Here is a 26,332-nt window from a genome sequence, read left to right as displayed (position 1 = left end):
CTTAATGAAGTGATTTATGAGCACACAAATTCTAAAAGTCTTCCGTACACTCATTTTAATGTTGTTACATATTGTTTCATAATGTATTATATGTAATACTCCCTCCATTTTTTTTTAAAAAAAATGATCTAAATAAGACTTGTTAATCTTGTGGTTCTAAGTATGTGTTTGGTCATAAGGTATCATATCACAATACGGTATCGTGAGATGGAATCAGCGTTTGGACATGCGATTTCACGCTGATTCCATCTCATGATTCCATATCATAAGATATGATTTCATATTTTCCAAAAAGCATGATATGGAAATAATGGTGATTCCATATCATGATTTGAGATTATTTAATATAAAAATTGATCCACAAGTTTATATTTGGTTAAAAAAACCCACATTTATATCTACTAACCCTTTATTTCATATGTAAATTAATTTATAATCACATAATTACTTTTTAAAATTTATTATTCTCACCAACATATAGTCACTTTAACTCACACCAACTGATTGTTAAAGTGATGAAGTATTTATGGTCTATACACATGAAAATATAGTTGCGGATGATATTGACCAACAAATGGCTCAAAGTAACAATGTTGGTTCGTCTTCTCAGTTACATGATCAAGAAATGCAAGTTCAACTTGAAGAAATTGTTCGTACTATGTGGACGGATTATATTAAAAACTAGTACACTACAATTTATGTTCAATTTTTTTAAAGTTAAATTCAAGCTAGATGAAACAATTACTTAAGTGTAGAATAAATGCCTTTGTAATGATTTATTACGTAATTTTATAATTTTTTATTTGATAAGATTGAATAAACAATTGGGGTTATTTTAATAATTTTATAACTTATGGGATTTTTATGTTTATGAGAAAATACATAACACAAAAGTTTCATATCGTTGTCCAAACAAAACTTCAATTTCATCTTATGATTTCATATCATGATTCTGTGTCATGATACCATATCGCATTGCCAAAAGGCCCTAAATTAAAATTATATCAAATGTAACAAAAAGTTCTTTAATCTTGTAACTTTAACACATGCCGAGTAGAAAGTTAAAATGCAATTATTGTCAACAAAGGAAAAGGGTTAATCTTTTTTGAAACATACTAAAAAGGAAAAAAATTATTCTTTTTTGACATACTAAAAAAAGGAAGTTGGACTTTTTTTTTTGAAACAGACAAACTATATAATGATTATAATATTTGAATAAATTGTATCATTATTTTGAATAATGTCATACATCTATAATTTAAATGATAAACCTATAAGACAGAGAAGAGGTACACCTACAAGAAAAACAAGAGGTAGAACTATTATGAAATGGTAAATTAGAGAATACAACAATATGATTATTAAATAATAAATAACAATAAAATGAAAAAAAGTATTAAGGTAACAATGTGATTATACCAAATCAATCTTTACACAAAAGGAATCTTTTTGTTGTTTCCTAACAATGGATTTAAACGATATGATATAATAAAATTTAGGCATAATATATAAATATGACGTTTAGGTTTGCACAAATAGACACTTAACCTTGTATAAAATTGAACAAATATACGCATCCTTATGTGGCGTCCTACATGAAAACTTTGTGTCATATATGTATTATGTGGCGTAGGACGTGTGTCTCAACTTATTCAATTTTATACAAATTTTAAATATCTATTTGTGCATGTCTAAAGTTTGGAGGGATAAATCTCAATTAAATCAAGTTATATGACATATTTATGTATTATACCAAACAACATTGTATCCAAACTAATAATATAATACACTATTACAGATAACAACCATACAAACAAGGTTAGAAAAAAAGTTTTAAACGTCTTTATTAAACTTAATTCAAGACAAATTACATCTTATAAATTAAAAACATAGATAACAATAATTTGTTAAAATAAACAATTAAAAAGAAATATATATTTTTAACCCTTTTTATTTAATGAAGACCTCAAAAGTTAAGAGTAATTAATATCCATGAATTTTTTTTTTTTGACCAGAATGAAAATGGAAGACCAAGTAGAAGGAGCCAAGTGTAGCAGAAAATCACCATTCATGGACGAAAAAGGAGGAGAAGAAGAAGGCCTAATCTTGACCACCCACCCTAGTAGTAACACCATCACTATCTTCTCCAATTTTTCCATCTCATTTCAGCCACCGTAACTCGTTGACATCACCACCATTCATAGCGCCGTTGCCGGAAAATTACACTTACACTGTATGACTTTTTATTGGTTGAATAACTTGGTAATTGCCCCTTTTGATTAGTTTGTGATTTTATATTGTTATTAAGGTCTAACTAAAAATTACTACTTGATGAATAATATATATAGATGATTTGGAAATGTTGCTTATTAGGATTTGAACTTTAGGGATTCGAGTTTGGGATTTTGTGGTACTAATTAAATGATATTTTTAAGGAAATGGGTTCTAGGTCCTTTGGGATTGAGATTGAGATGCAATGTTGTTTGTTGTTCTATTGATTTAGGAAAGATAATCTGATGATTAAATGAAAAAGACTTGGAAAAAGGAAAGTTAGCTAAAATCTAATAGCCATAAAAACACTAGGTGGCGTCTTTTCATCTGTTCTAGCCTTGGTATCTTTTACTGGTGAGAGGTTAGATAATTTCTTTTCATCTGTCCTAACATTGGTGTACATGGTACCTATTACTAGTCGGAGGTTAGGTGATTCTTTTTCATCTGTCCTAACCTTTGCTGGATAGAGTTACCTGGTAGGAGGTGATAGGTATTTTGTGGAATTAGTTGAGGATCGTGCAAGTTGGGTTGGACACCAGGTTATGAAACTAAGAGAGGAAGTTAGCTAGTTCCCATCATTTGATTAAGACATCCAGACTACGTTTTATGTGTACTTGAGGAAAATAATTTTGCTGCTTTGTGAATCCCTCACCCCTTCTCAAGAAAAAGAAAGAACAGAAACTCTTTTTAGGAGCTTAGTAAAATAGAAGATTCATTGAGCTTTAGTGAATTGCAAGTGGCACTTAATGACCATGTTATTTTTTTGTATATTTTTGAATGACAAGAAACTGCATTTTGAGATGAATAGGTTATTAGTCAAAGAAGGTGAGTTGTATTCCCATTTCGAGCATTATCTTTGCTGTCAATTGGTGTGTGTATGAATGAGAAAATTCTGCCACTTCTAGGGCTATATGTCTTGCATGTGCCCTCTCTACCGTTTCAACAAGTTTGGCATGATAATCTTCTTCCAACCTCTTTTCTTGGCTCTTGTAATCAAATTTGAGAAGTTCACTTATTATGTTTAAAATGATTACTCTAGGTATCAGTTTCTCGTGTATCATGTATGCTTTTTGGTTAGAGACGGATTTTTACTTTACCATTAGAGGCTTTAAGTTGCTTTGCATCAAACTGAGATTGTTAGTGTCCAGTCTGGCAATACAATGGTTTTACAAGATAACACTTTTTGATGCTTGTGCTTACATTAGAAATCATTTGATAACATCGTCCTGCTGGTACTTACCTTTTGCTGTTCTTCCTTTGCGTATATCCGTGACAACTTATTTTGTACATTTTAATAAAAGTGTCTTCTTGGATAATTATAGCGACTCATAGGCACAAAATGTATCTTGTGAGGGAGGAGGGCTGTCCCTTTGATATGACCCTGGCTCCGTAACTCTTTCTTTCTTTCTTTTTGACAAATTTCATCATCTATCTAATATAGATTATTTGAAACAAATGGCAGGTAAATAGATGTTCCAAGGTGATATCGAGCACATGCAACATAATGTGGAGCAACCACCTCCAACGTCTGCAGGTGGGGCCCAGGAAACAGTCATTATAGTTGGACAAGAGGAACAACCCCAATTAGAAAGGAAAAAAAGGAAGTTGGCGTCAAAGGTGCATAATATTTCTTTTTTACTTTTGCTTCATCTTAACTTACACTAATAGGGGATGTGATAAAAGTAAAATGCTATACTATCTATTGGAGGTCATAAAATTATTCTTGCAAGTTCTCATTGCATCATCATCAATCAAGTGGCAATGTAGCAACAAAACACTTGTTTTATTTTTTTCTTTTCCATAGGAGGGAAATATAAATAACCTTAGTTGCATATCCCCTTCACACCCTTCCCTTGCACAAATGAAAAAAAATAAGAATTCTCTGGGTCTATCAGTGCAAGTATTCTCATTCCACAGTCTATCTTGTGTAAAGCAATATACAGATTCCCATATAAGTTAGGCAGATATTACAGCAACAAAAAACTAGCAGAATCCCATTTGTAGAGTGTTTATTCATTCCAAATAAGGAGATCTCCAAAAAAAAAAACTTCAAGCTTTGGGTACATTGTGACTGAAATCACATTGCCTGAAATTTGTGGAGCAGATAATACACGTTATTAAATAAAAAATTAAAAAAAAAGAAAAAAAGAAGAAGATCATACATGTTACTGATCAGTTAACAAAATTTTATTTTCTTCTTTTCTAGTAGAATTTATAAATTTAGAGTTTCCATTTGTCAAGTTTATTTATTTACCTACTGATTATGTCTGAAACCAGCTCGGCTCTTATATTTTGCCTTGCAGTTCCCTTTGGTGAATATTTCCGGAAATATACTATTGGCATACCAGAGTCTTGGGGTGGTGTATGGAGATTTGAGCACTTCACCACTTTATGTCTATAAGAGTATATTTGTGGGGAAGTTGCAGGATTATCAGACTCCAGAAACAATATTTGGTGCATTTTCATTGATTTTCTGGACAATAACTCTTATTCCTTTGATAAAATATGTACTTATTGTACTGAGTGCTGATGATAATGGTGAAGGTATGTTAAAGAGAAGACTGTGAATCCAATAATTCTTGTGGAAACTGATTGTGTTGATCATTTATACTTGAATGTTACCAGGTGGTACTTTTGCTCTTTACTCTCTACTCTGTAGACATGCAAAATTCAGTCTACTTTCCAACCAACAAGCTGCTGATGAGGAGCTATCTGCTTACAAATATGGCTTTGCAGGGCAGTCCACATCGTGTTTAGGGTTAAAGAGATTTCTTGAGAAACACAAGAAGTCACGTACAGTTTTACTCATTATTGTGTTGTTGGGGGCTTGCATGGTTATTGGTGATGGTATTATAACGCCTGCAATGTCAGCTTGATAATTCCAACAGTAGTTGCTTTCTTGTATGTGGCGTTAGTTGATTGCATTTGTAATTTAAAAGCTATTTTATCCAGCAAATAGGAAAATAAATTTAGAATTATTTGTTTGGTTTTATGAAATTGGTTCCTTCCTCAGTTGGGAAATGATAGACAAGATACTAAATTTTAGCATGACGTATTTGCTACCTTGCTAAGGCTATGTTAGTGCAGAAATGCAATTAGAACTTTTGCATTAATTGGTCAACTTAGTATGTTTATTAATTAGAAATAATTTTAATGTGGCAGTTATATCGGCCATGTCAGGAATTAAGGCTGCTGCGGAACACCTATCTCACGGTAGATTTATTTAGATTTACCTCTTTGGGTAAATATTTAATCACTATTATGTTGTTCTTATGTGACTTCCATCCAAGCATTGATCATCAAATTGTTTTTCATCTAGGTGAAGTGCTCGTGCTTTCTTGCCTGATATTGGTTGGTCTGTTTGCTCTACAGCATTTTGGGACCCATAGAGTTGGCTTTTTGTTTGCACCGATAGTAGTCATTTGGTTGATATCGATTTTTGGGATTGGGCTCTACAACATTATTATTTGGAATCCCAAGATTGTGCATGCTCTTTCTCCCTATTATATTATCAAGTTTTTTAGGGAAACAAGAAAACACGGATGGTTTTCTCTTGGTGGTGTCCTCCTCTCTGTTGCAGGTATATCAAAGATATCACCTCTTTTGTCAAAGATAAAAAAGTAGTCCTTGAATTACGAGCACTTGTTCGTGAAAATACTTACTTGTTAGTAAAACAAGGATTAGATAACATGTCCTTTATAGTTTAGAATCTTTTTTTTTCTAATTCAGTTTCCACCATCAGGTACGGAAGCTATGTTTGCAGATCTTGGTCACTTCACTTCCTGCTCAATGAGGGTAAGTCTGCCTGTTTGCAGCTTCAGGAAACTGTTGTGATCTTACTTAATTTAATCCAGCATGTACATCTTTCGTGTCAAATCCTGAGCACTTGAACAAAAATAACTGGGTCGGAAGAAACAAGCAGGAATCAGTTTCTGGTTGAAGTTTATATTGAATATTTAAGCTTACCAGAGATTCCCGAATAGGGCAACCGTTCGAACTGCTACTGAATTCATATGCATGCAGGCAAGAGACAACCTGGCTAAGTGATCAAACATCTTACTAGCCAGAACAAATGGTTAAAGAAAATAAAATAAGTGGCTCAAACCATTTCTTTTGACTGTTTTTAAATTCGATAAATATGGTTGTTACAGTTTGAAAATGTAAAAGATCCAATTTTAGAAACAACAAGGTTTACATGGATTAAGTTAATGAATTTGTTTTAATCAGGGAGGACTACAGATGACAACTAAGGTTAATGAATTTGTTTTAATCAGGGAGGACTACATGACAACTAAGTGAAGAGAACTTGAAACCCTTTGAAGTAAATTTTGTGTCTAAGATTGGATTTTTATCCCCCCCCCCCCCCCCCGAAACAGTATTAACTAAATATCCAAAGTGCAGCTGAAATTGTATTTTGTGAAATGGGACCCCCTAGGCTGATTATCCTTTTGACTAGGCAGATTGTATTGCCTACAGTGGTCGTTCCTTTGCATCATCTTTCAATATAGTAGTTGATTAGTTGGATTTGTAGAACTTGCACCTTGTTAATCTGAAAGTCTTTTTCCTTGGCAGATTGCATTTTCATTTCTTGTATATCCTTGCTTGGTGGTACAGTATATGGGTCAGGCTGCTTTTTTGTCCAAAAATCTTGCTTCTGTTCCAGACAGCTTTTATAATTCAATACCTGGTTAGTTCTTTATTTCACTTTTGAATGAGATTCTTCTCAGGATAGTTGATGAGGTTATATCCAATTTCCGAAATGCTGCTCATTGCTTTCATGCAGATAGTGTATATTGGCCTGTTTTTGTCATTGCTACCCTTGCGAGCATTGTTGCCAGTCAGTCCATCATCACAGCTACATTCTCCATAGTGAAGCAATTGAATGCACTAGGTTGCTTCCCCCGAGTCAAGATTGTCCACACCTCAAAGCATGTGAAAGGGCAAATCTATATACCAGAAATAAATTGGATCCTTATGATTCTTACACTTTCTGTGGCTATTGGGTTCCAGGACACAATTTTAATGGGAAATGCATATGGTAAGCCAAACAGTGTGTTGAATATTTCTTTTGTAATATTTGATGCTCTTTTTGACTATATAATATATTTTTTTAGTTTGAAAAGAACATTTAATTTCAACATAAAGCAGAGTTACAATTTCCATCTTGTCTTCTTCCCAACTATTTCAATCATGCTACCTACAAAAGCAACTTGACTTTTTCTTCTATACATCTACCATTTTAAACTTCAGCTATGTGAGCTTCCCAGAACACAACCAGTTCCTTACAGCCAACAAAAAATGGTCTAATCATGACAAATCTTTTGGCATAGCAGAATTCTACTAGTTTGAGATTTGAGTAATAGTTGATTGATTGATCTGTCAACTGTAAGGTGATTTTTAGAGGGGATGATGACGTAAAATTCAATTACCCGCCCAACTATTTGAGTTTGAGGTGCAGGTGGTTGTTGTCTATCACCTATAAGGTAGTTTTGTTAAGACTACATATTGGTGGCAAATTCCAGTTTAGTTCTGTTTGCAAACTTTTCTATGGAACCTAAATGCTTTATATGATTGTTCCTCTAATGTGATGTGTAGGTCTAGTAATGTACTCTTCTTTGTGAACCTTGTGATGGAGGATTTATAAGCCTCTTGGGATGAAAGGAGTCTCATCTGAAAAGATTAGAATGAGAAACAAAAACTGGAAGAAGTGAACGAGAAGGGATCTCTAATTGCAATACCTGCAGAAAAGAATCTTCTTTCTTTTCTCAAACACAGTACAAAGAGTATTCCCTTGTCTGAAGTACCATGTGGTCATTGTGACATCTTTTATCATGATACTGATTTACAATAAATATTGTTGCAGATACAACAAAAAGTTTATGTCCACACTTGAATCTCTATTTTAATTTAGCCTTGTGATGGTCGTTGGTTGTTTTCTCATATTGATTATTTTTCTTTCAGGCCTAGCTTGCATGACTAGTATGTTTATCACGACATTTCTAACCACACTGGTCATGATTTTTGTGTGGCAAAGAAACATAGCTCTTGCCACTTGCTTTCTCCTATTCTTCTGGTTCATTGAAGGTGTGTACTTGTCTTCCGCGTTCACTAAAGTTTCACAGGGAGGATGGGTCTCCCTAGTGCTCGCCTTTGTTTTCCTAGCAGTCATGTTTGTCTGGCAATATGGAACTCGCAAGAAGTACAGTTTTGATCTGCACAACAAAGTTCCATTGAAATGGCTCCTAGGCATGGGTCCCAGCCTTGGTATTGTGCGCGTCCCCGGGATAGGCCTTGTATACTCAGAATTGGCAACAGGAGTCCCAGCTATCTTCTCTCACTTTCTCACGAATCTCCCTGCATTTCACAGTGTATTGGTATTTTTATGTGTCAAATCTGTTCCAGTACCCTATGTCTCACCCGAGGAACGCTTCCTCATTGGTCGTATTTGTCCAAGGCCCTATCGAATGTATCGTTGCATTGTTAGGTATGGCTACAAGGACATACAGAGAGATGATGGGGACTTTGAGGACCTTCTCATCCAAAGTATAGCAGAGTTTATCCAAATAGAAGCTGTGGAATCACAGTTGTCAAGCTCCGAGAATCCATCACTTGATGGGAGGATGGCAGTCATAAGCAAAAAAAATGTACAGTCGACTTCAACACTAATTGTCTCAGAGGATTTTGGAATAAGGGACTCCATTCAAAGCAGCAAGTCTCTGACTCTCCAGAGTCTAAGATCTGCTTATGCTGAGGAGAACCCACAAATTAGAAGGCGACGAGTGAGGTTTCAATTGCCAGAAAACCCTGGCATGGATCCAGCTGTTAAGGCAGAACTTGAAGATTTGATACGAGCAAAGGAGGCAGGGGTTGCATATATAATGGGGCACTCCTACGTGAAAGCTAGAAGATCGTCCTCTTTCTTGAAGAAGTTTGCTATTGACATTGGGTATTCATTTCTGCGGAAGAACTGTAGGGGTCCTTCCGTGGTGCTTAACATTCCTCAGATTAGTCTTATTGAAGTTGGCATGATATACCATGTCTAGAGGGAAAATAACCTGGCATTGGAATTCAACATGCCTTTTGATTGTTGCCTGCAGAATGTTTAGTCTTAGTATATGATTGGTAGTCCTAACATCAAATGGAGATTTCCGATAGCAATTGTTGAGGTGAAGATGGTAGATAATGTTGGTAGTCTTATGGAATCAAATGTGAAATATCAGAATAGAAGAGCTGATTTAGTTTTTTCATGTCCTACACCTTCTATAATTGTATGCATATAGAGAATTTCATACTTTTTAATATCTTAGCATATGCTTGGGAATACATAAACATGCACATTTTCCTTTACTTCTTTTTCAGAGCATTGTACTTGAGAGTTGGAGTACATCAAGTGACAAACCTCAAAGTCCATTTAGGATGAAAGGTACTCTCTTTGAGTAATTTTTACAGCAAAATAAGCAAATGTGATGCAGCTGCCATTGCTTTTGTAGCTTCATAATTCAAGTCTCAAATGTCCTTTCAATTTATTTATTTTGCATATCCACTTGAAAAACATTACACTAATTGTTGTAAATTCACTTGCAATCGATGCAGGGTTCGAATCTCATCAAGCGTCTAACCTCTTATTCTTTGATATTATCTTGCTATTTGCGAGCTAACTTGTGTCCCAGAAAATCATTATCTATAAAAGAAAGAACAACAACAACAGTTTTGTATTTTCCAAACTATCAATATACCTATTTCCATTAGAACCCTAAGTATATTCTTTCTTATGATAAGTCTTATTTCAGTATCTTTTTAACTAATTTTATTTTTTCCATAAAAAGTCTAATACTGGTGCTTTTTCAAAAAGAGCAAAGCTGACATTTTTATTAAAAAGATCCCAAAATTTGGAAACTTTATTCCCTTTAACATGAATTAAAGTCATTACAGAATGATTTTGTATGATCTAAATCTGAACTATCAACCAAAGTGAAGTAAAATGTATGAATTAAAAAAAATCTCAGTGTACAATTTGACTCCCTGTAGCTATAATTTCCTATCAAGTCATTCAAAGAATGATATTATCTGTCACAGAATGCTCCCATCTGGAATAATGGCACCCTTCATTATTACAACTATGCCTTTGGTTATAATGTAACCATTTGCTTCATTATTGCACTCTTGAACATTTTCCTTGTTCAATATCTGCATAAAAAGATCACTAAAGTATGAATGCAGTTTGATAAAGAATATATGAAATCACAATATTCTGTACATCTTTTGTTGTTGATATTTTCGCGCATTCAAAAACCTTATTGTGTAAGGTTCAATTTGAGTTTGATACCTTAACATTTTTGCCAATTCTCACATTCTTATCAATTATTGCTTTCTTTATCTGTGAGCCTTCTCCAATTCCAATAGGAATGTGTATATCCTCCTCTACGCGACCACTCTGCATATTTTCACCAAGTTAATATCCTTTCCCTAGAAACTTAATGTTTCTTATTGATACCATGATTGATAAGAATCGAACGTAGAAATATGAGGGATCTTTCAAAAAATTTTACTTCAATATGAACTGGATTCATATAGTCTCCATTTCCTCTATATGACCATCCATGAATACCAAATGAAATGTATTCATGTGTCTTACTTGGTAAGTATCAGATCCCATTATTACTGAATCCTCAATTATCGCTCCATCTCCTACCCTTGTCTTCATGCCGACGACAGTACCTCTGATCTTGCATCTCTGCACTCGGAAAACAAAAGTATAGAAGAAAGAGGTTTGTGAGACCAAATTCTTGAGAAAAATTATATAAACTTTATCTATATTTCAAGGAAAAATTGATCACTTTTATACATTGAGAAAGCATCCGTCTCCGATCACAGAGTCTGTTATAGCAGCATCAGTTATCTGAGTTGGAGGAAGGTGTCGAGGCAAAGTGTATAGGGGAGATTCTTTGTCATACAAGCTGCTAAAGAAAATGAAAATTCCGTTAGTTCATATTTAAGGGATTTACTCTTTGAGACTTTTTAGTTTCTGAAGATACTGACCTATATGTGTACTTTGTGTTCTTTATGCTTTCCATATTTGCTTGGTAGTAAGCTTCAATGGTTCTCATGTCCTCCCAGTAGCCACTGAATTTGTGTGCATATACCTGTTTGTTCCAAAGAATGGTTCAAGTAAGAGTAGAAGACAAAATGTTGGATATCTTTACGCGACAGGATGGAGATATCGTATGTTCAAAATGGAAAACTTGGAGCAACAAGTTGCTCGGATATGGAAATACACGACTCTTACATTCATTCCTAAGGAAATTGCACCTGGTACAACTTCTCTTCTGAAGTCATTGGCCATGGGGTGATACTCTGTAAGAAGCTTTATCATGGCATCTTTGTTAACAACATAGATATCCATACCAGCATACTTATCATGAGAAATGTCTGAATTTTGTACCTGAAAATAATGTTTTCAGCTAGTCCATAATGAGGAGCAAATGAAGCAATTGGATGTACGGGGAGAAGGAAAATAGAAACGTACTACTTTTACCTCCGGATTGTCTTTGAACGAAATGACTTGATTTCCAGAATTTACTTGGAAAGTACCAAGTTCTACATCTTTATCCGTCCTTCTGCTCAACACTGCAACAGTTATATCGGCTTTGTTGTTGCTGTGGACCTTTAAGAGTTCCTGGAAATCCATTTTGTAAAGATGGTAACCAGGAAGAACCAGAAAATCTACAATCGGATACTCTTCTAGAATCCACAAACATCTTCTTATCGCATCAGCAGTTCCCTGAGAATACATGAAAACATAGAGAACCATAACGATCCTATAGTTCTGATGGAGAGAAAAACCTACAAAATCTCTCAACTTCTTCTTTATCCGTAGAATACATTGGATATAACAGTGTTGCTCTTATTCGTGCTAACAGCTACTCAATGAGGAATGTTACAGAAAGCATATTTATTAAGGCTTGAAACTGCCTGTTTTTTTTTACCTGAAACCAGCCCTTGCCTTCAGGACTCTGATAAGCAGCAATGACATCAACTAATGGTTCGTTTCTGATGTGTGCAGAGGAATAAGCTCTTGAAAGGTGAGAATTCAGAGAGGCAGAGTTAAACTGTGTAAGTGCATAAATCTTCTTGATATTACTGTTGATGCAGTTACTGATAACTGCATCAATGAGCCTGTAGTTTCCTGCTATAGGAAGTGCAGCTTCTGATCTCCTCTTTGTCAATGGATAAAGTTTTGAATTTGATCCATCTCCAAACACTATTGCTGCAACATTCTGCCAACAATAGTAAACATGGAAATCTACATTATAGGTTCTTGGAACATTGATATTTTTTTTAAAATCAGTAGAAAATAGTAACACGATATATTTGTCCAGGCTCAACTGTCAAGGTATTGCTCGCTCTTCAGCTAACTTTTGGGACCTTAAGGTTTTGGCCCATTGGGTTTTAACCCAAAAGACGCCTTGACAATTGAATTCTGAACTCGCTCGTTATGACCCCTAACTTTCCCCTTCATTTTCAATGCTACATTAGACTTGGACAAGTTTCATAGTGAACCCCTTTCTAGTTCAAGAACACATTACGAAAATGGTAAAACAGAAAAAAAAATAGAATCCCCTCTGTTCAGTTTTACTTGTCCAATATTTACTTGACAGTTCTTAAGGAACAATAAATAGAATTATAATTTTACTATACTACGCTATGAATATTAAAAACTAATTTTTTTGAAAAATGACTATAGCTAATCATAAGGATAAATAAGGAACTAAATAATACTCCTTCCGTCTCATATTAAATTGGCATCTTATGAAAAATGTTTGTTCCATATTACTTGAGGACTTACTAAATTATTATAGAAATAATTACTATTTTTCTTTCCATTTTATCCCTACACTAATATGACCTTTGGAAGTCTAAACCAATTTTAAAGACCCAAACTTTAATGTGCATTGATATAAACAAAGGGCAAAATGGTAAAGTCTTTCAATGTATTAATGATTTCTTAATCACCATGTAAAGTTGGAAGTACCCATCTAATATGGGACAGAGAGAGTAAAATTATCTCTTGGTTTTCTCAACCGGACAAGGAAAAGTGACATTTATTATTAGTATAGTGAACAAACAAGTAAAAGTGGATAGATAAAGAATGACAAGTATTTTGAAACAAATACTTTTAGTAAGGACGACAAATGTAGAGAGTAAAGATCTTAGGGAAAAGATGTGAATATTTAAGGAAAATGTGATGTAAACCTGGTCTATTGGAGGACATAGAATGTTTGGACATTCAGAGTGATTTGTATATGGTAGATTCAACTTTGATGGAATAGAAGATGGAATGAGCCTAGATGTAGGCTTGTATCTATACTCATGAGGGGACTTAATCTTGAGATTTAACCAAGTAGGAAGAGACATGAGTGAATATTTTTTGTACATCAAAATCACCTAATTGGTGGTTTATATACTTTGCCTTTTTTGTGTTATGTCACATCAATTTAAGAAGGGAATATTTAGCCATGCAAGCAAGTCCCATCAAGAATATTTGTCCTCTCATTACTTAGCTTAAAGTGAGCATGTTGTAATATCATAAATAAATAAATCTATTTTAAATGTTTCTAATTTTTTTCTTTCTTCCTTTGGTTCTATGTTTAACTTTGATTCTAAACTTCTCTTTACACATATAACATATAATTTTCAACTTTTTTATTCTTTTTTCTCTTTCATATGATAGTTTTGTTATTCATTTGGTTCAATATTTTTCCTTTACTCTTATTCTTATTAGGAGGTAGCATATTTTAGTAATGATTATCGTTCATTTTGCTTTACAAAAAAAAAAAAGAAGAAGTATAAAAACAAGAATAAATACATCACCAATGTATGATTCGAATACACATTAATTCTCGAGCTTATAATGAACGCTTTTTATTTTGATTTTTTTCCTTCGTATTTAACTTCTTGTTTGAACAACAAATTAACCAAAAGAATTGGATGTGGAATAATATTGTACAATCGATGATGTACGAATGCCTATTAATAACTAATCTATGTATGTATAGTGGTCTGAGTGATATCATGTGAAAATAATATAAAGTAAATATTTGATACCTTACAAAATCATATGTACTCTACTGATCGATAGAGTACAGGAGGGGGGGGTTTAGCATGATGTGATTGACAATGTTTGAAAGTTTGAAAGGAATCTTTTGAAGGTTTTTGCCTCTATTTTTTTGGCAAATGGGAATGGAGTGGATATGAAGGTAGGCATTGTCTCTGCTTTTGTGTCTTGTGATATATTTTCCCCTCTACATTCTATGTCAAGCAAATTTCATATCTAATATTAATATGTTTAAAGATGGACTATTTAATTCTTTTTATAATAATGTTTGTCTTAGCATAATTAGCTTTACAACTAATACTGAGAAGCTTTTGTTTTGTAGAACAGAAAAGTTTATTATAAGAAATTACTAATGTTGAATAAAGAAGCAAAGTCTAATTAGCAAAATCTTGGATAAAGTTAATGAGTATATATATATATATACTTGCCTGTTTGGTTTGATATTTTTCTATTTAAATCGAAACTAAATCAAATATATATATATATATATATATATATATATATATATATATATATATATATATATATATATATATACTTGCCTGTTTGGTTTGATATTTTTCTATTTAAATCGAAACTAAATCAAATATTGTTGGTTTTAAAATACTTAAATCAAACCACACTTCAAATATTGTTGTTTCATTTATTTTTTGATCTAGATTGATTTTTAATCAAATTACAAACACCCGTATAGAAGAGGATTCTTCTATGATTAAAGTTGTCCCAATGTAGAATTGTTTTTGTTTATTCATTCAATCATGAGCTTAATTATCTGATTGTTTGATCGATTATTTAATACTATTTACAAATTTAGAATTGAACTAGTAAGTTCGAATTTTATATTGCAACATGATTAATTAAAATTAGATCTTGAACCTAGGTAATGGGGAATAAATTTGCAAATAGGATAGATAAAAACCTAATCTGCCTTGAATTGTTCGGTCAACCCTAATTCTATAGATACATAGGTAATAGATTAACTCGAATAGGTGAATAAGAAATCGCAATATTATCTATGTCAATTAATAAATTAGATAAATCAAATTAGTTAATTCAAGTGGATAACTAAACAATATATTTTCTTGTTGAATTTAGTTTCTAAGTTTATTTTCTAGTTTCGTAAGTCTTTTTAATTAATAAATATCACTTGAAAAATCATTTGAACAAATATATAGTAATAGAGAAATAGATGTATTATTGTTGTTATTATTATTACTTGAAAATACAACATTGGAACAACTGCAGTTTGGTTCACAAATGTTATCCCTGCAAACAATTTAGAGCAATTCTGATTCCTCAAAGAACACAATTGCCAAATTACTACACAACTTTCTTCCAACAATAAAGCTGAAGCAAAAAAAAAAAAAGAAAAAAAAAAGAGGTCTTTAATTTCCCTACTGTAATGGCTTCAGATGGTGCTCAAACAAAGATGCCATCTCAATCTGAAAACATTAGCATAAACAGTATTAAGTTCAAATTTCAAGCTGAAGAATAACAATTCCAAGAAAAACAAAGCTATCTCAACTTTAAAACATCGACAACGGTGGTATCCGGACCAACTTTGGAGCACCTCAATTACCCACTATGTACCTTCCACCTCCCACCAACACTAGGTAATTATGCCCCACAAAGGCAATAGGTAAATCGGAAGAAATCACTTGGGGGTTGTTCAGTAGCTGGTTAGAATTATGCAGATATAAGTAATAGATGTATTTGTTTTATGTAGGGTTGAGTTATTCTACCTTCTATCTTGCATAAGATAATACATAGGATTCACTCATAGCTTATACATGTATTAGTTATGTGGGTTTCTAAATTGCAAACCAAACACGAATTAATACTATACATGAATAATTTACCTCCAGCCACCAAACACGACATTACTTATGCAAGACTTATTGGTATCTTGCTAGTATTTGAACCCTAGGATTTGAGGGTTAATCTTTTGTGGTTTTTACTCCACGTCATTGATCGCTAGGACAAATCGTGAGTTCCTATTGAACTTAAAAAATTTCAAACTACACTTACCAAACAATTATATAAAGCTAACACCTTCACAAACTAAATCAATTTAAAAATCAGTCTGACCTAAAAGTTGAAGTTCTGCATGGAACAGAAGATACTAAAAGAATTGTTAACTAGATATTTTACTTTAATCCATGCTAGCTTCCTGTTAAACTGGGCATTAGTTTTGTCTTTGAAAGCATCATATAACAAGGCAGGCAATTAGCAAAAATTAGACAAGATTGATAACTTGTTAATGACAATATGATCAAATGCCACACAACACAGACAACTTACGGCTGTCAATGCTGCTTCAGCACCTTTATTCCCAGCCTTCCCACCAACACGGTCGAAAGCCTGCAACATTATAGGATTTATTTCATATGATATACTACCAAAAACCATAACAACTGCCGTTGACAGCATAAGAACCAGATAGAGAGAATAATACAGGGAGGGGAGACATAGATGGGTTATCATCAGCAGTAAGGCTGGCGACAGAACCGGAACCAGCACTACCTGACTGGGACTGACCAGAACCGGCACGGAACCGGGAAACTGTACCGGACCGCTAGTTCCGGATACTTGAAGAAGTATCCGTCCCGGTCCGTTAGCGAACCGGTACCGGTTTAGCGGGAGAAACGGCTAGTTTTTTTAAAAAAAAATATTATTATTAAAACTTTTATTAGTTTAAAGTTAAAAATTTATACTTTTCAAACTTTTAAGGTGTGAAATTTAAAATTTTACATTTATAGTTTGAAAGTTTGAATTTTACAAACTTTAAAGTTTTGCAAACTTTCAAAGTATAAAAATTTAAATTTAAAAATTTAAATTCAAACTATAATTAAAAGTTTAAATTTTACACTTTAAAATTTTTAATTTCAAACTTTGAGGTTACAAAAATTTAAATTTCAAACTTTAAAAACTGTAAAAGTTTAAATTTCACAATAATAATAAAATTAAATTTAAGGCAATAATAAAAAAAAATAACGCAAATAGCCTATACTTTTAGTAGAGTATTAAAAGATCTAATCTACACAGCCTCCTTCTAGGAAGATTTTTGTTTGAATTAGACCTCGAATTATCAATATTTGTACTAAATAGACATTTAAATTTAATAGTTCGTGTTACCATAGAGATCTTTTATTAAGAGTGTGTTTGGTATGAAGGAAAACATTTTCCAATTTTTTCATGTTTGGTTGGGACAAAAGTTTTGGAAATTTTTTTCCAAATGAATTCATTTTTCCTCAAAATTAAGTAAAATGACTTCCCTTCAAAAATTAAGGAAAACATTTTCCAAAACTCTCCTACAATTTTAAATTAAATTTTTTTTTGGGAAATACAACAATTTAAAAAAAAATTCAAATAAAATTTTATTTTTTTTACCCGATCCCTGACACCCACCCACCCACCACCGGCCAGCCCCCCCCCCCAAAAAAAAAAAAATTTTGCTTTTTAAAAATATTTTAAACTTCAAATTTTTATTTTTAAACTCCTTCGTACCAAACACACCCCAAATCATGTAACATTTTCTCTAGTAACATGATTGAGAATAGGGTGAATAGATAAATCCTCAATTGCTTCAATGCCGTCGTCAATATAATCTTGCAGTATTTCATCGATGTCATTTTCAAATTTGGTTGACAGTGGTTCACAACCTAAATTTCTTCTTTCGGCATCAATTCAATCTCTAAATAATACCGATATCTCCAAGTTGTCTGTTGCTAATGAATGTCTATGCTCTCCAATTTGAAACGTTGTTGCACTAAAAACAACCCCCGGAAGACGTTTTTAGTGCAACAAGGTTTCAGATTGGAGAACATAGGCATTCATTAGCAGCAAATAGCTTGGAGATATCAGTATTATTTAGAGATTGGATTAATGCCGAGAGAAGAAATTTAGGTCGTGAACCACTACCAACCAAATTTGAAAATGACGTTGATGAAATAATGCAAGATTATAGTGACGACGGCATTGAAGCAATGGAGGATTTATCTATTCAACCAATTCCTACTCATGTTACTAGAGAAATGTTACATGATTTAAGAAAAGATCTCTTGGTAACACAAACTATTAAATTTAAATGTCTAACTGTCTATTAGTATGAGTATGATAATTCGAGGTCTAATTCAAACAAAACTCTTCCTAGAAGGTGGTTATCTAGATTAGATCTTTAAATACTCTATTAATGTTTTTATAGATCAAATTGTACTATTAAATTAATACTAATAAAAGTATAGGATATTCGCCTTAATCTTTTTTATTATTGTTTTAAATTTAATTTTTATTGTTGTGAAATTTAAACTTTTAAAGTTTGAAATTTAAATTTTTATAACCTCAAAGTTCGAATTTTAAATTTTCGAACTCTATAAGTATGAAATTTAAAATTTTATAGTTATAGTTTGATTTTAAATATTCAAACTTTTAAAGTTAAAAATTTGAACTTTTATACTTTTAACTTTGAAGTTTGTAAAACTTTAAAGTTTAAAAGTTCGTAATATTTCAAACTTTCAAACTATAAATATATAATTTAAAATTTAAATTCAAAATTTCAAACTATGAATATAAAATTTTAAATTTAAATTCAAACTTTCAAACTATAAATATAAAATTTTAAATTTAAATTCACACTTTCAAACTAAAAATATCAAAATTTTAAACTCAAATTCAAACTTTCAAACTATAATTATAAAATTTTAAATTTCACTCTTTAGAAGTTTGAGAAGTACAATTTTTAACTTTAAAATAATAAAAGTTTTGATAATTAATTGTTTTTAATAATTTTAAAAAAAAAAAACTAGCCGTTTCTCCCACTAAACTGGTCCGATACCGGTTCACTAGCGGACCGGGACAGGTACTTCTTCAATTATCTGGAACTACCACTACCGGTCTGGTATGGTTCTGGTTTGTGGTTCCCAATTCCGTGCCGGTCCCGATCGGTTCCGGTCCGGTAGTGCCGGTTCCGGTTCCGTCGCCAGCCTTACCCAACGGCTCTACAACAGCTAATTCACATTTGTTTTTGTTTTTTTAAAAAAAAAAATACCCGACCTAGAAGAACCGGTAATTTCTGGTTTCCGTCCCGTTACTTATCCCGGACCCCCTACATATCAGCCCTTACCAGGATTAACCGAACCGGTAACGGAACGGTACCAGAACCGGCACCTCCCGGTTCCCTTGCCAGCCATAATCAGCAGTCCGACAAGCCAAGAAGAATGTATAGAGATATGTACAGATAAAAGCGGCGGCAAATTATTGTAGTGATCCACGGAAATTAACAGTTAATAGCAGCAGAACTTAAGTTTGTTCAACTTCTTTTTATCCCAAAACATTTATGCTACTTGGATAAACAAGGTGCATATTAGATACAGTTGGAAATATGATATCCTACCGATCATAAAACCGTAAAAGTACCACATATAGAGGCTAAAGTGAAAGATGGTTAAGTCATGTCCCACGTAGTCTTCTAGATCTATTGGTCCATAGGTGTGACAATCAACAACAATGACATATGCAGTGTAATCGCACAAGTGCGGGCTGGGGAGGCTAGAGTGCACAGACCTTACTCCTCCTACCTTGGGAGGTAGAGAGGTTGTGTCTGTTAGATCCTCTGCTAAAGGAATAACTTATCAAAGCATACCAAAAAGAAAATAAAAGAGGTGAAGAAATCACGACAAAGTACTAAAGAAAGCATGACAAAGCATTCTGAAGAAAAGGAACAGTAACTACAAAAAGTATGCGATAATAAAAAACAGTAACAGGAATTGAAGGAAAAGAAACTATATGAGAATACTACGACTACTTGTATAGAAGGATAAGCGAGACAGTAGATAGGTGTGACAATGAAATGATTAAAGGTGAAGCTCCAAGCTATGATATATTACTTTAAAGCTATTTTTTCTGTTGATAAAGTTAAAGCTATAAATGTTTGTTGAGAAACATTAGTAAAAGGTCATCTCTTATAATTTTGTCCAGGATTTAACTTGTCTGATTGAAGTTTGAAATAAAGATAAAAGGTATAATAGATTACTGCAAAATCACTTTAACAATTAGTGGCTACTATAAATATACTCCTACTAACATGCTTGTGAAAAAAAGGAACAGATAGCTTAGCAAAATTACCTGTTCCAAGGTATCACATGTCAGGACACCAAATATGCAAGGAGTACCTGCAACTCATTAAATAACGAAGATTATAATTTTCATTAGCTAATGCAAAAATAAACTGAAAAGGCAGCAGCTAATAATGACTATAGAATAGCTTATAAATTTAAAGTAGCTGTAGTTATTACAGGATTTGATAAAGATGTAGAACTGGCTATTGCATTATAGTCCTTATAAGAGCAATCTTCTTATAATTAACAAAGAGTGACAAAAGTACGGATGTATCATTTCTACTTGTACTGCAGTGGATTAGAAAAGAAGGAAATTGAGTGTGCAGGAGTTAACCAATTGGTAAACGGTAATACTCTAAGATGACTCAACCATTTACGTTCTTGTCTTTGATTTTTCATGTGTAAAGTGAGATTCCTGTGCTTTGACACATGAGAACTTGCTAGCACAGTAACACAAAATAGATACACTGTATTAGAGGTCAAGTAGAAAGTTTTCAGAGAACTCCCTATTGTTATACAATTACTTAAACATTACATCTCACACCATGAAATACGAACCATATTTTAATGTTAAGTTGTTCGACGCCTTTAATAATACATAACATTCAAAACTTCCAAGAATCACATGGTTCTCAATTCTGAACAAGTAAATTAAACAATGTGGTTTTTCGCTTGACAAGTACAGTCATACATAAATTCCTAGATTTTTAACAGGTAACACGCTCCAATAGTTAACGACATTCTTTTCTCTTACCACAATTCATAAAATACTCAATTCCTTTTTTCATACTAAAACTAAGCAATACATATAAAGAACAAAAATTGGTACTCTTTCATAGACCCAAATTTTAAAACCAGAGGAAGAAAAATAATCTACAACTCACTGTTTGACACACATGGCATTAGAATAAATACACACGGACTTACCAACTCTTACTCGGACACCCAAAGTTAACCATCTTAAAAGAAAGGATAAGAAACTCAAATTATGCTCCGAGTAACAGAGAGTTAATCACCTAGGAGTGAAGGAACTACCAATAATAAGGATAGGGACCAGTTGTGAGTGGACATGATATCTAGGATATGTCATTTCCATATCTCATGAAGATTAACGTACCACAGGAAGCGCTAATAATGCTCAAGAATTGTACCTTTCAAAAAATTATGCTCAAAGTTTTAAAAATATAATTAGAAAATACTGCAAAACTGACAATGCAAAAAATAGGTGACTTACCTGAATTTAAACCTGCGGAAAGTACTCCAGACGTGGCAGCATTAACCACAGCATCATAATGGGAGGTATCACCTCTAATCTACTGGTCACAAAACACACAGAAAAAGAGAAAAATAAAAGATGATAATCCACACAAAACAAGAAGCAACAAAATTCACTTTCGGACACCTGTGGAAAATATTAGTCATGTCAGGATTTAGATGAGAGATAGAAATCAGAAAGATGGATCGTTTAAGCTGTAGGAATAACTACTGACATAGCAGGTATTTCTCTGTTGGTCTTAGTTCTGATATTCTGATCTTAGCTTTATCTCGCCATCTTTTTCAATTAGAACGCCTAATCCTTTTGACTAGAAAGATAATACATTATAAAAAAAGATAAATCAGAAAACACTGACCAAGACAAATGATATCATTCAAATATAGCAGATTCTGATAGATTTTTCCCTTCCAACATCATTACGACCCAAAAACCACAAAAAATATCAATTTGATGAATCAAAATAACATAAACTTCAATAAGGAATTTAATCTTAATACCTTTCTTACATATATTATTTTTCTTATCTATCAGAAGTATTTCTAACTTTTTTGAGTCTTAGGCGTCACAGTTGTTGTTGTATCAAAAGTAGTCCTATAATCTGTCATCCTTGATACTTGATAGAGTTTTGTTACATTTTCCATTAATTTTTTCATTGACGAAGTAAGGGTTGTAACAAAGCACGATCCTTTCATCAGGAAGAAAGGACACATTTACTACTGTGCTAATCAATCCTAAATTGGTTTACCACTGTAATTCATTTGAATCAACCTCAATATGAAAATTGATAGTCCTGTAAGACATAAGCTAGAGCTGAAAAACTATAAGAAAACTATCCGCAACCCTCATATTTTAATAGTCGTATAACCAAAAGGACCATCAAAAGAAACAATTGAAGGAAGCAAGAACAGAACAAAAGGTACACAAAACAAAGTCAAGATCAGAAGGAAGCTCACCACCGCACCGATACACAATATTGATTGATACTTTCTTGACTTGCCAAGTTGCTGAGCGACAACACCAATTTCAAAACTACCAGGAACCCACACAACCTGCGCAGAACACATTATGAGGAAAAGACAAAATGACAAATGATGCCTTGAAAAGGAACACACTACTGATCATGCCTAAACTCTGCCTCAAATCTACGATACAACATATTCTAAAACAAAAAATGCCATTATGATGTGTGTTTGTCTTTATAAATGAGTAATGTTTGATATTTATGCTCTAACATGGCACATCATGGAAAATTTTTACATGCTGAAGAGTGGATCTTAAGAAGTATTTACTACAAAAAGTTCATGGAACCAACAAATTAACTTTCTTTTTCTGAGGGGGTGTATGTTCAAATGCACCAATGTTAATGGCATATTCAAAGTGATCAGTGTTTTTCTTTCCCATTCACTTTGAATTTGCTGTAGTTTTAATTGTTGATCTAACGCATTAATCTTGAACGTGAGCTCAACCAGTGACTTTCTTCCTTTCATCCTCAATCCTTAAATAGAAGGAAAAGATAATCAGAAGGTTCCAAAAAAAGTGATGGACCAGAAATAAAAGAGAAGAAAGACCAAAATACATAGATATATAATTCATGAAGAAATTATTGTCTACCAGTTGCCTCGGTCTAGATGGTATAATCAATTAATCATATAATCTTTTGAGACAGTAGCAAGAAAAAAAGATGGATATAAATGTTGAACACATACATCAATGTCTTCTTCTCTAACTGAGTAACTCTTGAATGTGTTCAAAGCTCCCTCCAAAAGCTTCTTGGTGATCAGATCATTAAAACGTGCCACCACCTTTAGAACCACAAAGGGCAATCGATTTTCAATAATACAGAAAAGAACCAACAGAAGTTGAAATTTTGAATCTATAACAAAATCAACAGCAATATGACTTCAAGTCAAACCAAACACGCTAATATCATGCACAGAGATAAAATTCCAAATGTTTGAGACAAAATGACCAACATCTTGAAATCCTTTCTAAAGAATAAATGGATGCCAATTTTTAGCTACATTAACTATACTTTTTCCTATGATATAATCGATTCTCTCTGTTAAAGATCCTTACATTAATAAAATACTCCCTGAGACCCAATTTGTCCGGCAGTGTTGATGAGACACGGAGTTTGAGGTAAAAAAGGATGACCTTTGCACATAAGCTAAATAAACATAAAAATGCCAGAATATCCTTACTAACAAAGTACTTTTCTCTGTTTCATTTTATTTAAACTGTTTTACTGGTCATGGAGTTTGAAAAAAAAAAGAAAACGATTAGAGGTATTAAGACAATCCATGAAATTTTTGTGGCAATAAAATCAGGATATCGAGGATTAAAACTGGAAAGTTAGAAATTGAATAGGTCATTTGTTAAACATACGAAAAAGGAAAGCGTGTCACGTAAAATGGAACAATGGAGGACTTATTTTATATCCAACTCATAGTTCATCTATTTTTTTATTTTTAATCCTTTCTTTTGTGTTCTAACGATTTCATTTGCCATCCAATTTTCAATCACCACAACATCCTTTCAAACGAGGATAACTTTTTCTCGAAAAAAAAAGCTGAATTTATGTTTGCATTGTGAGTCATGATGATGGTAGAATAAGAATGGAAGAACTAAATAGTTTCCAAATCCAGGAAAGCATTAATCTTTTTTGGACAGTCAAAGAAGAAATAGAAGGGTAGAAAGATACGAAGAGATTACTAACATGTAACAATAAGCAAGCAACTATTGAGAGAGTAACCAAAGAAAATCAGATATGGAATAAAAAGGTCAATTTGGTGAACTAAGCTCCAGCTATGTGCAAGGTGTGAATAACGGCCTCCGGACATATCATCTCCAATAGCATGATTATACTTCATCTCTCCCTAATTGAGTCATCCAATTTGGTGCTTTTTTATCCATAGTTGCTACTGTAAGCAGCCTTACCAATAGACAATCCTCCCTCCATTCCTACTTCTTTTTCTTTTCCATTTAAAAAAGAATGTTACATTCCTTTTTTTCGGCAACAGTTTAATTTCAACTATTCACATACTCCCTCCGTCCACTACTCATTGTATTGATATCCAAAAAAAAATGCAATTTATAGTACTTTTCGTATAGTTTTTGAATATCTATTTTTTATTTTTAAAAAAATTATCGAACTAATGTAATCTAAAAGTTAGTCAAAGTGACTTTCAAAAAAGTACAACATTACAATTAGTAGTGGACGGAGGGAGTAACGTACTTACATGCACATGATTCAAAAATTTCTTTTTTATATTCTTGAATTTCATGCAAGTCAAAAAGACACAAACAAATTGAAACGGAGGGAAAGTAACGAAGAACAAATAAAGGGTAACAGGATAAACACACTCACAATAGCAAAACGATGTCCTTGGGCAGAAATAAGAGAACCAGCCAACTCTCGAACAGCTGATGTTTGAACAAAATCCCGACGATCACACTGTTGTCTCTCAATTCCACATCCAAAACCTAATCAATTGAGCAAACAAATTTCACAAATCTTAAACAACCCCAAAAATGGAATTAAGTTAAAAAAACTAGTAATAACCTTGAGATTGAGTGAATGAGAGAGCAGCAGTTGATTTGGGAATGCTGAGGAATAAAAAGGGACGATGACTATGAAGCTGCTGCAAGTATGAAGTATTAACGAAATTCGATTGAGGACGAACAACAACACTGAATTCTACAAATGCCGTAGTTGCCATTACTCTGATGTTCACAAAGTAAAGAGAATTTTATTGCTTTCACCAAATTGTATGAAAATGAAGAAAAAGGAAAGGGATTGAAGTTTAAACAGAGGGGAAAAAAAGCTGAGGAAGAGATATTAATGACTACAAGAGGAGTAGATGAGATGGTAGCCAACCCTATGTTTTTTTTTTTTAATTTCATATTAGAACTCCAACTATCTTTGGGTTTTTTTAGTGTAGGGTTCATTTGATGTAGCACTTTCAATGTGATTTTTCTTATATTCAAGAGTCGAACTCGAAATTTTTAGTTCAAAATAAAATATTTATTTTTAAAGAAAGTGAATTGATTTTTGACTTATTTTGTCATATTTGATTGGTGAGTGAATAAAATATATTTTCCTAGAAGATTATGAATCGATTTTCATTGAATACTTGTTTTTCCTTCTAATTTTATTAGAGGAGCACCCCTGTTTTAAAAATTCTAAATTCGTTAATATTAATTAGGGTTGAAATTATGGACTTGTTATACCTATTAAAATTATTTATATACAATCTCAAATTAATCTCACAAAGAAAGACAAAGTACATATCACTATTAGGAAATTTATACAAGGAATCTTAGTAAGAGTTAAGTAATTAGTAGTTGTACATTTTGATTTGGAGATGGCATGCAGTCTACACTTGTTTGAATATTTGATATTATTTTAAATTGTTGTATTTTTATTAAATATCTTTAAAATTTGAATTTATAATTTTGTCTATTTTCATACAATTTCGAATGTATCATTACACCTAGCTCTCTCAAAGAAACTATAAATGTTATATAGAGTGAAATATATTGCATTTTTTGTAG

The 26,332-nt window shown here is 32.7% G+C and overlaps 3 protein-coding genes across 5 annotated transcripts; 1 reads left to right on the top strand and 2 right to left on the bottom strand.

Annotated features, from left to right (window-relative positions):
* The first annotated feature begins 2,044 nt into the window (after positions 1-2,044).
* On the top strand, positions 2,045-9,565 carry LOC101251111 (potassium transporter 4-like). 2 transcript variants are annotated; one of them, XM_069288004.1, is made up of 10 exons: positions 2,045-2,233; positions 3,734-3,888; positions 4,575-4,815; positions 4,897-5,142; positions 5,434-5,484; positions 5,591-5,851; positions 6,014-6,066; positions 6,844-6,958; positions 7,055-7,309; positions 8,233-9,565. In XM_069288004.1, the coding sequence occupies exons 2-10, from the start codon at positions 3,742-3,744 to the stop codon at positions 9,312-9,314; spliced, it is 2,451 nt and encodes an 816-aa protein (XP_069144105.1). In that variant the 5' UTR covers positions 2,045-2,233; positions 3,734-3,741; the 3' UTR covers positions 9,315-9,565. The 2 variants fall into 2 exon arrangements, with proteins under 2 accessions (XP_069144105.1, XP_019070635.2); XM_019215090.3 differs by having other exon boundaries at positions 2,046-2,262.
* Positions 9,566-10,111: 546 nt separating this feature from the next.
* On the bottom strand, positions 10,112-13,753 carry LOC101250823 (inactive glucose-1-phosphate adenylyltransferase small subunit 2, chloroplastic). The gene is made up of 9 exons (XM_019215111.3): positions 13,525-13,753; positions 12,258-12,548; positions 11,807-12,052; positions 11,558-11,713; positions 11,311-11,414; positions 11,117-11,228; positions 10,907-11,005; positions 10,598-10,705; positions 10,112-10,458 (listed from the first exon to the last, which is right to left on the bottom strand). The coding sequence occupies exons 1-9, from the start codon at positions 13,705-13,707 to the stop codon at positions 10,342-10,344; spliced, it is 1,416 nt and encodes a 471-aa protein (XP_019070656.2). The 5' UTR covers positions 13,708-13,753; the 3' UTR covers positions 10,112-10,341.
* Positions 13,754-15,561: 1,808 nt separating this feature from the next.
* On the bottom strand, positions 15,562-25,728 carry LOC101259864 (6,7-dimethyl-8-ribityllumazine synthase, chloroplastic). 2 transcript variants are annotated; one of them, XM_004244734.5, is made up of 8 exons: positions 25,341-25,728; positions 25,146-25,261; positions 23,485-23,580; positions 22,732-22,827; positions 21,737-21,815; positions 20,510-20,556; positions 16,688-16,747; positions 15,562-15,828 (listed from the first exon to the last, which is right to left on the bottom strand). In XM_004244734.5, the coding sequence occupies exons 1-8, from the start codon at positions 25,495-25,497 to the stop codon at positions 15,781-15,783; spliced, it is 699 nt and encodes a 232-aa protein (XP_004244782.1). In that variant the 5' UTR covers positions 25,498-25,728; the 3' UTR covers positions 15,562-15,780. The 2 variants fall into 2 exon arrangements, with proteins under 2 accessions (XP_004244782.1, XP_019070936.1); XM_019215391.3 differs by lacking the exons at positions 15,562-15,828; positions 16,688-16,747; positions 20,510-20,556 and adding an exon at positions 21,515-21,653 and having other exon boundaries at positions 25,341-25,692.
* Positions 25,729-26,332: the final 604 nt, after the last annotated feature.

The sequence above is a fragment of the Solanum lycopersicum genome, chromosome 8 (genome assembly GCF_036512215.1).
Source record: "Solanum lycopersicum chromosome 8, SLM_r2.1".
NCBI lineage: Eukaryota > Viridiplantae > Streptophyta > Magnoliopsida > Solanales > Solanaceae > Solanum > Solanum lycopersicum.
Note: the sequence above shows the minus strand (reverse complement) of the source record. Positions and strands in the feature narration are given on the sequence as shown.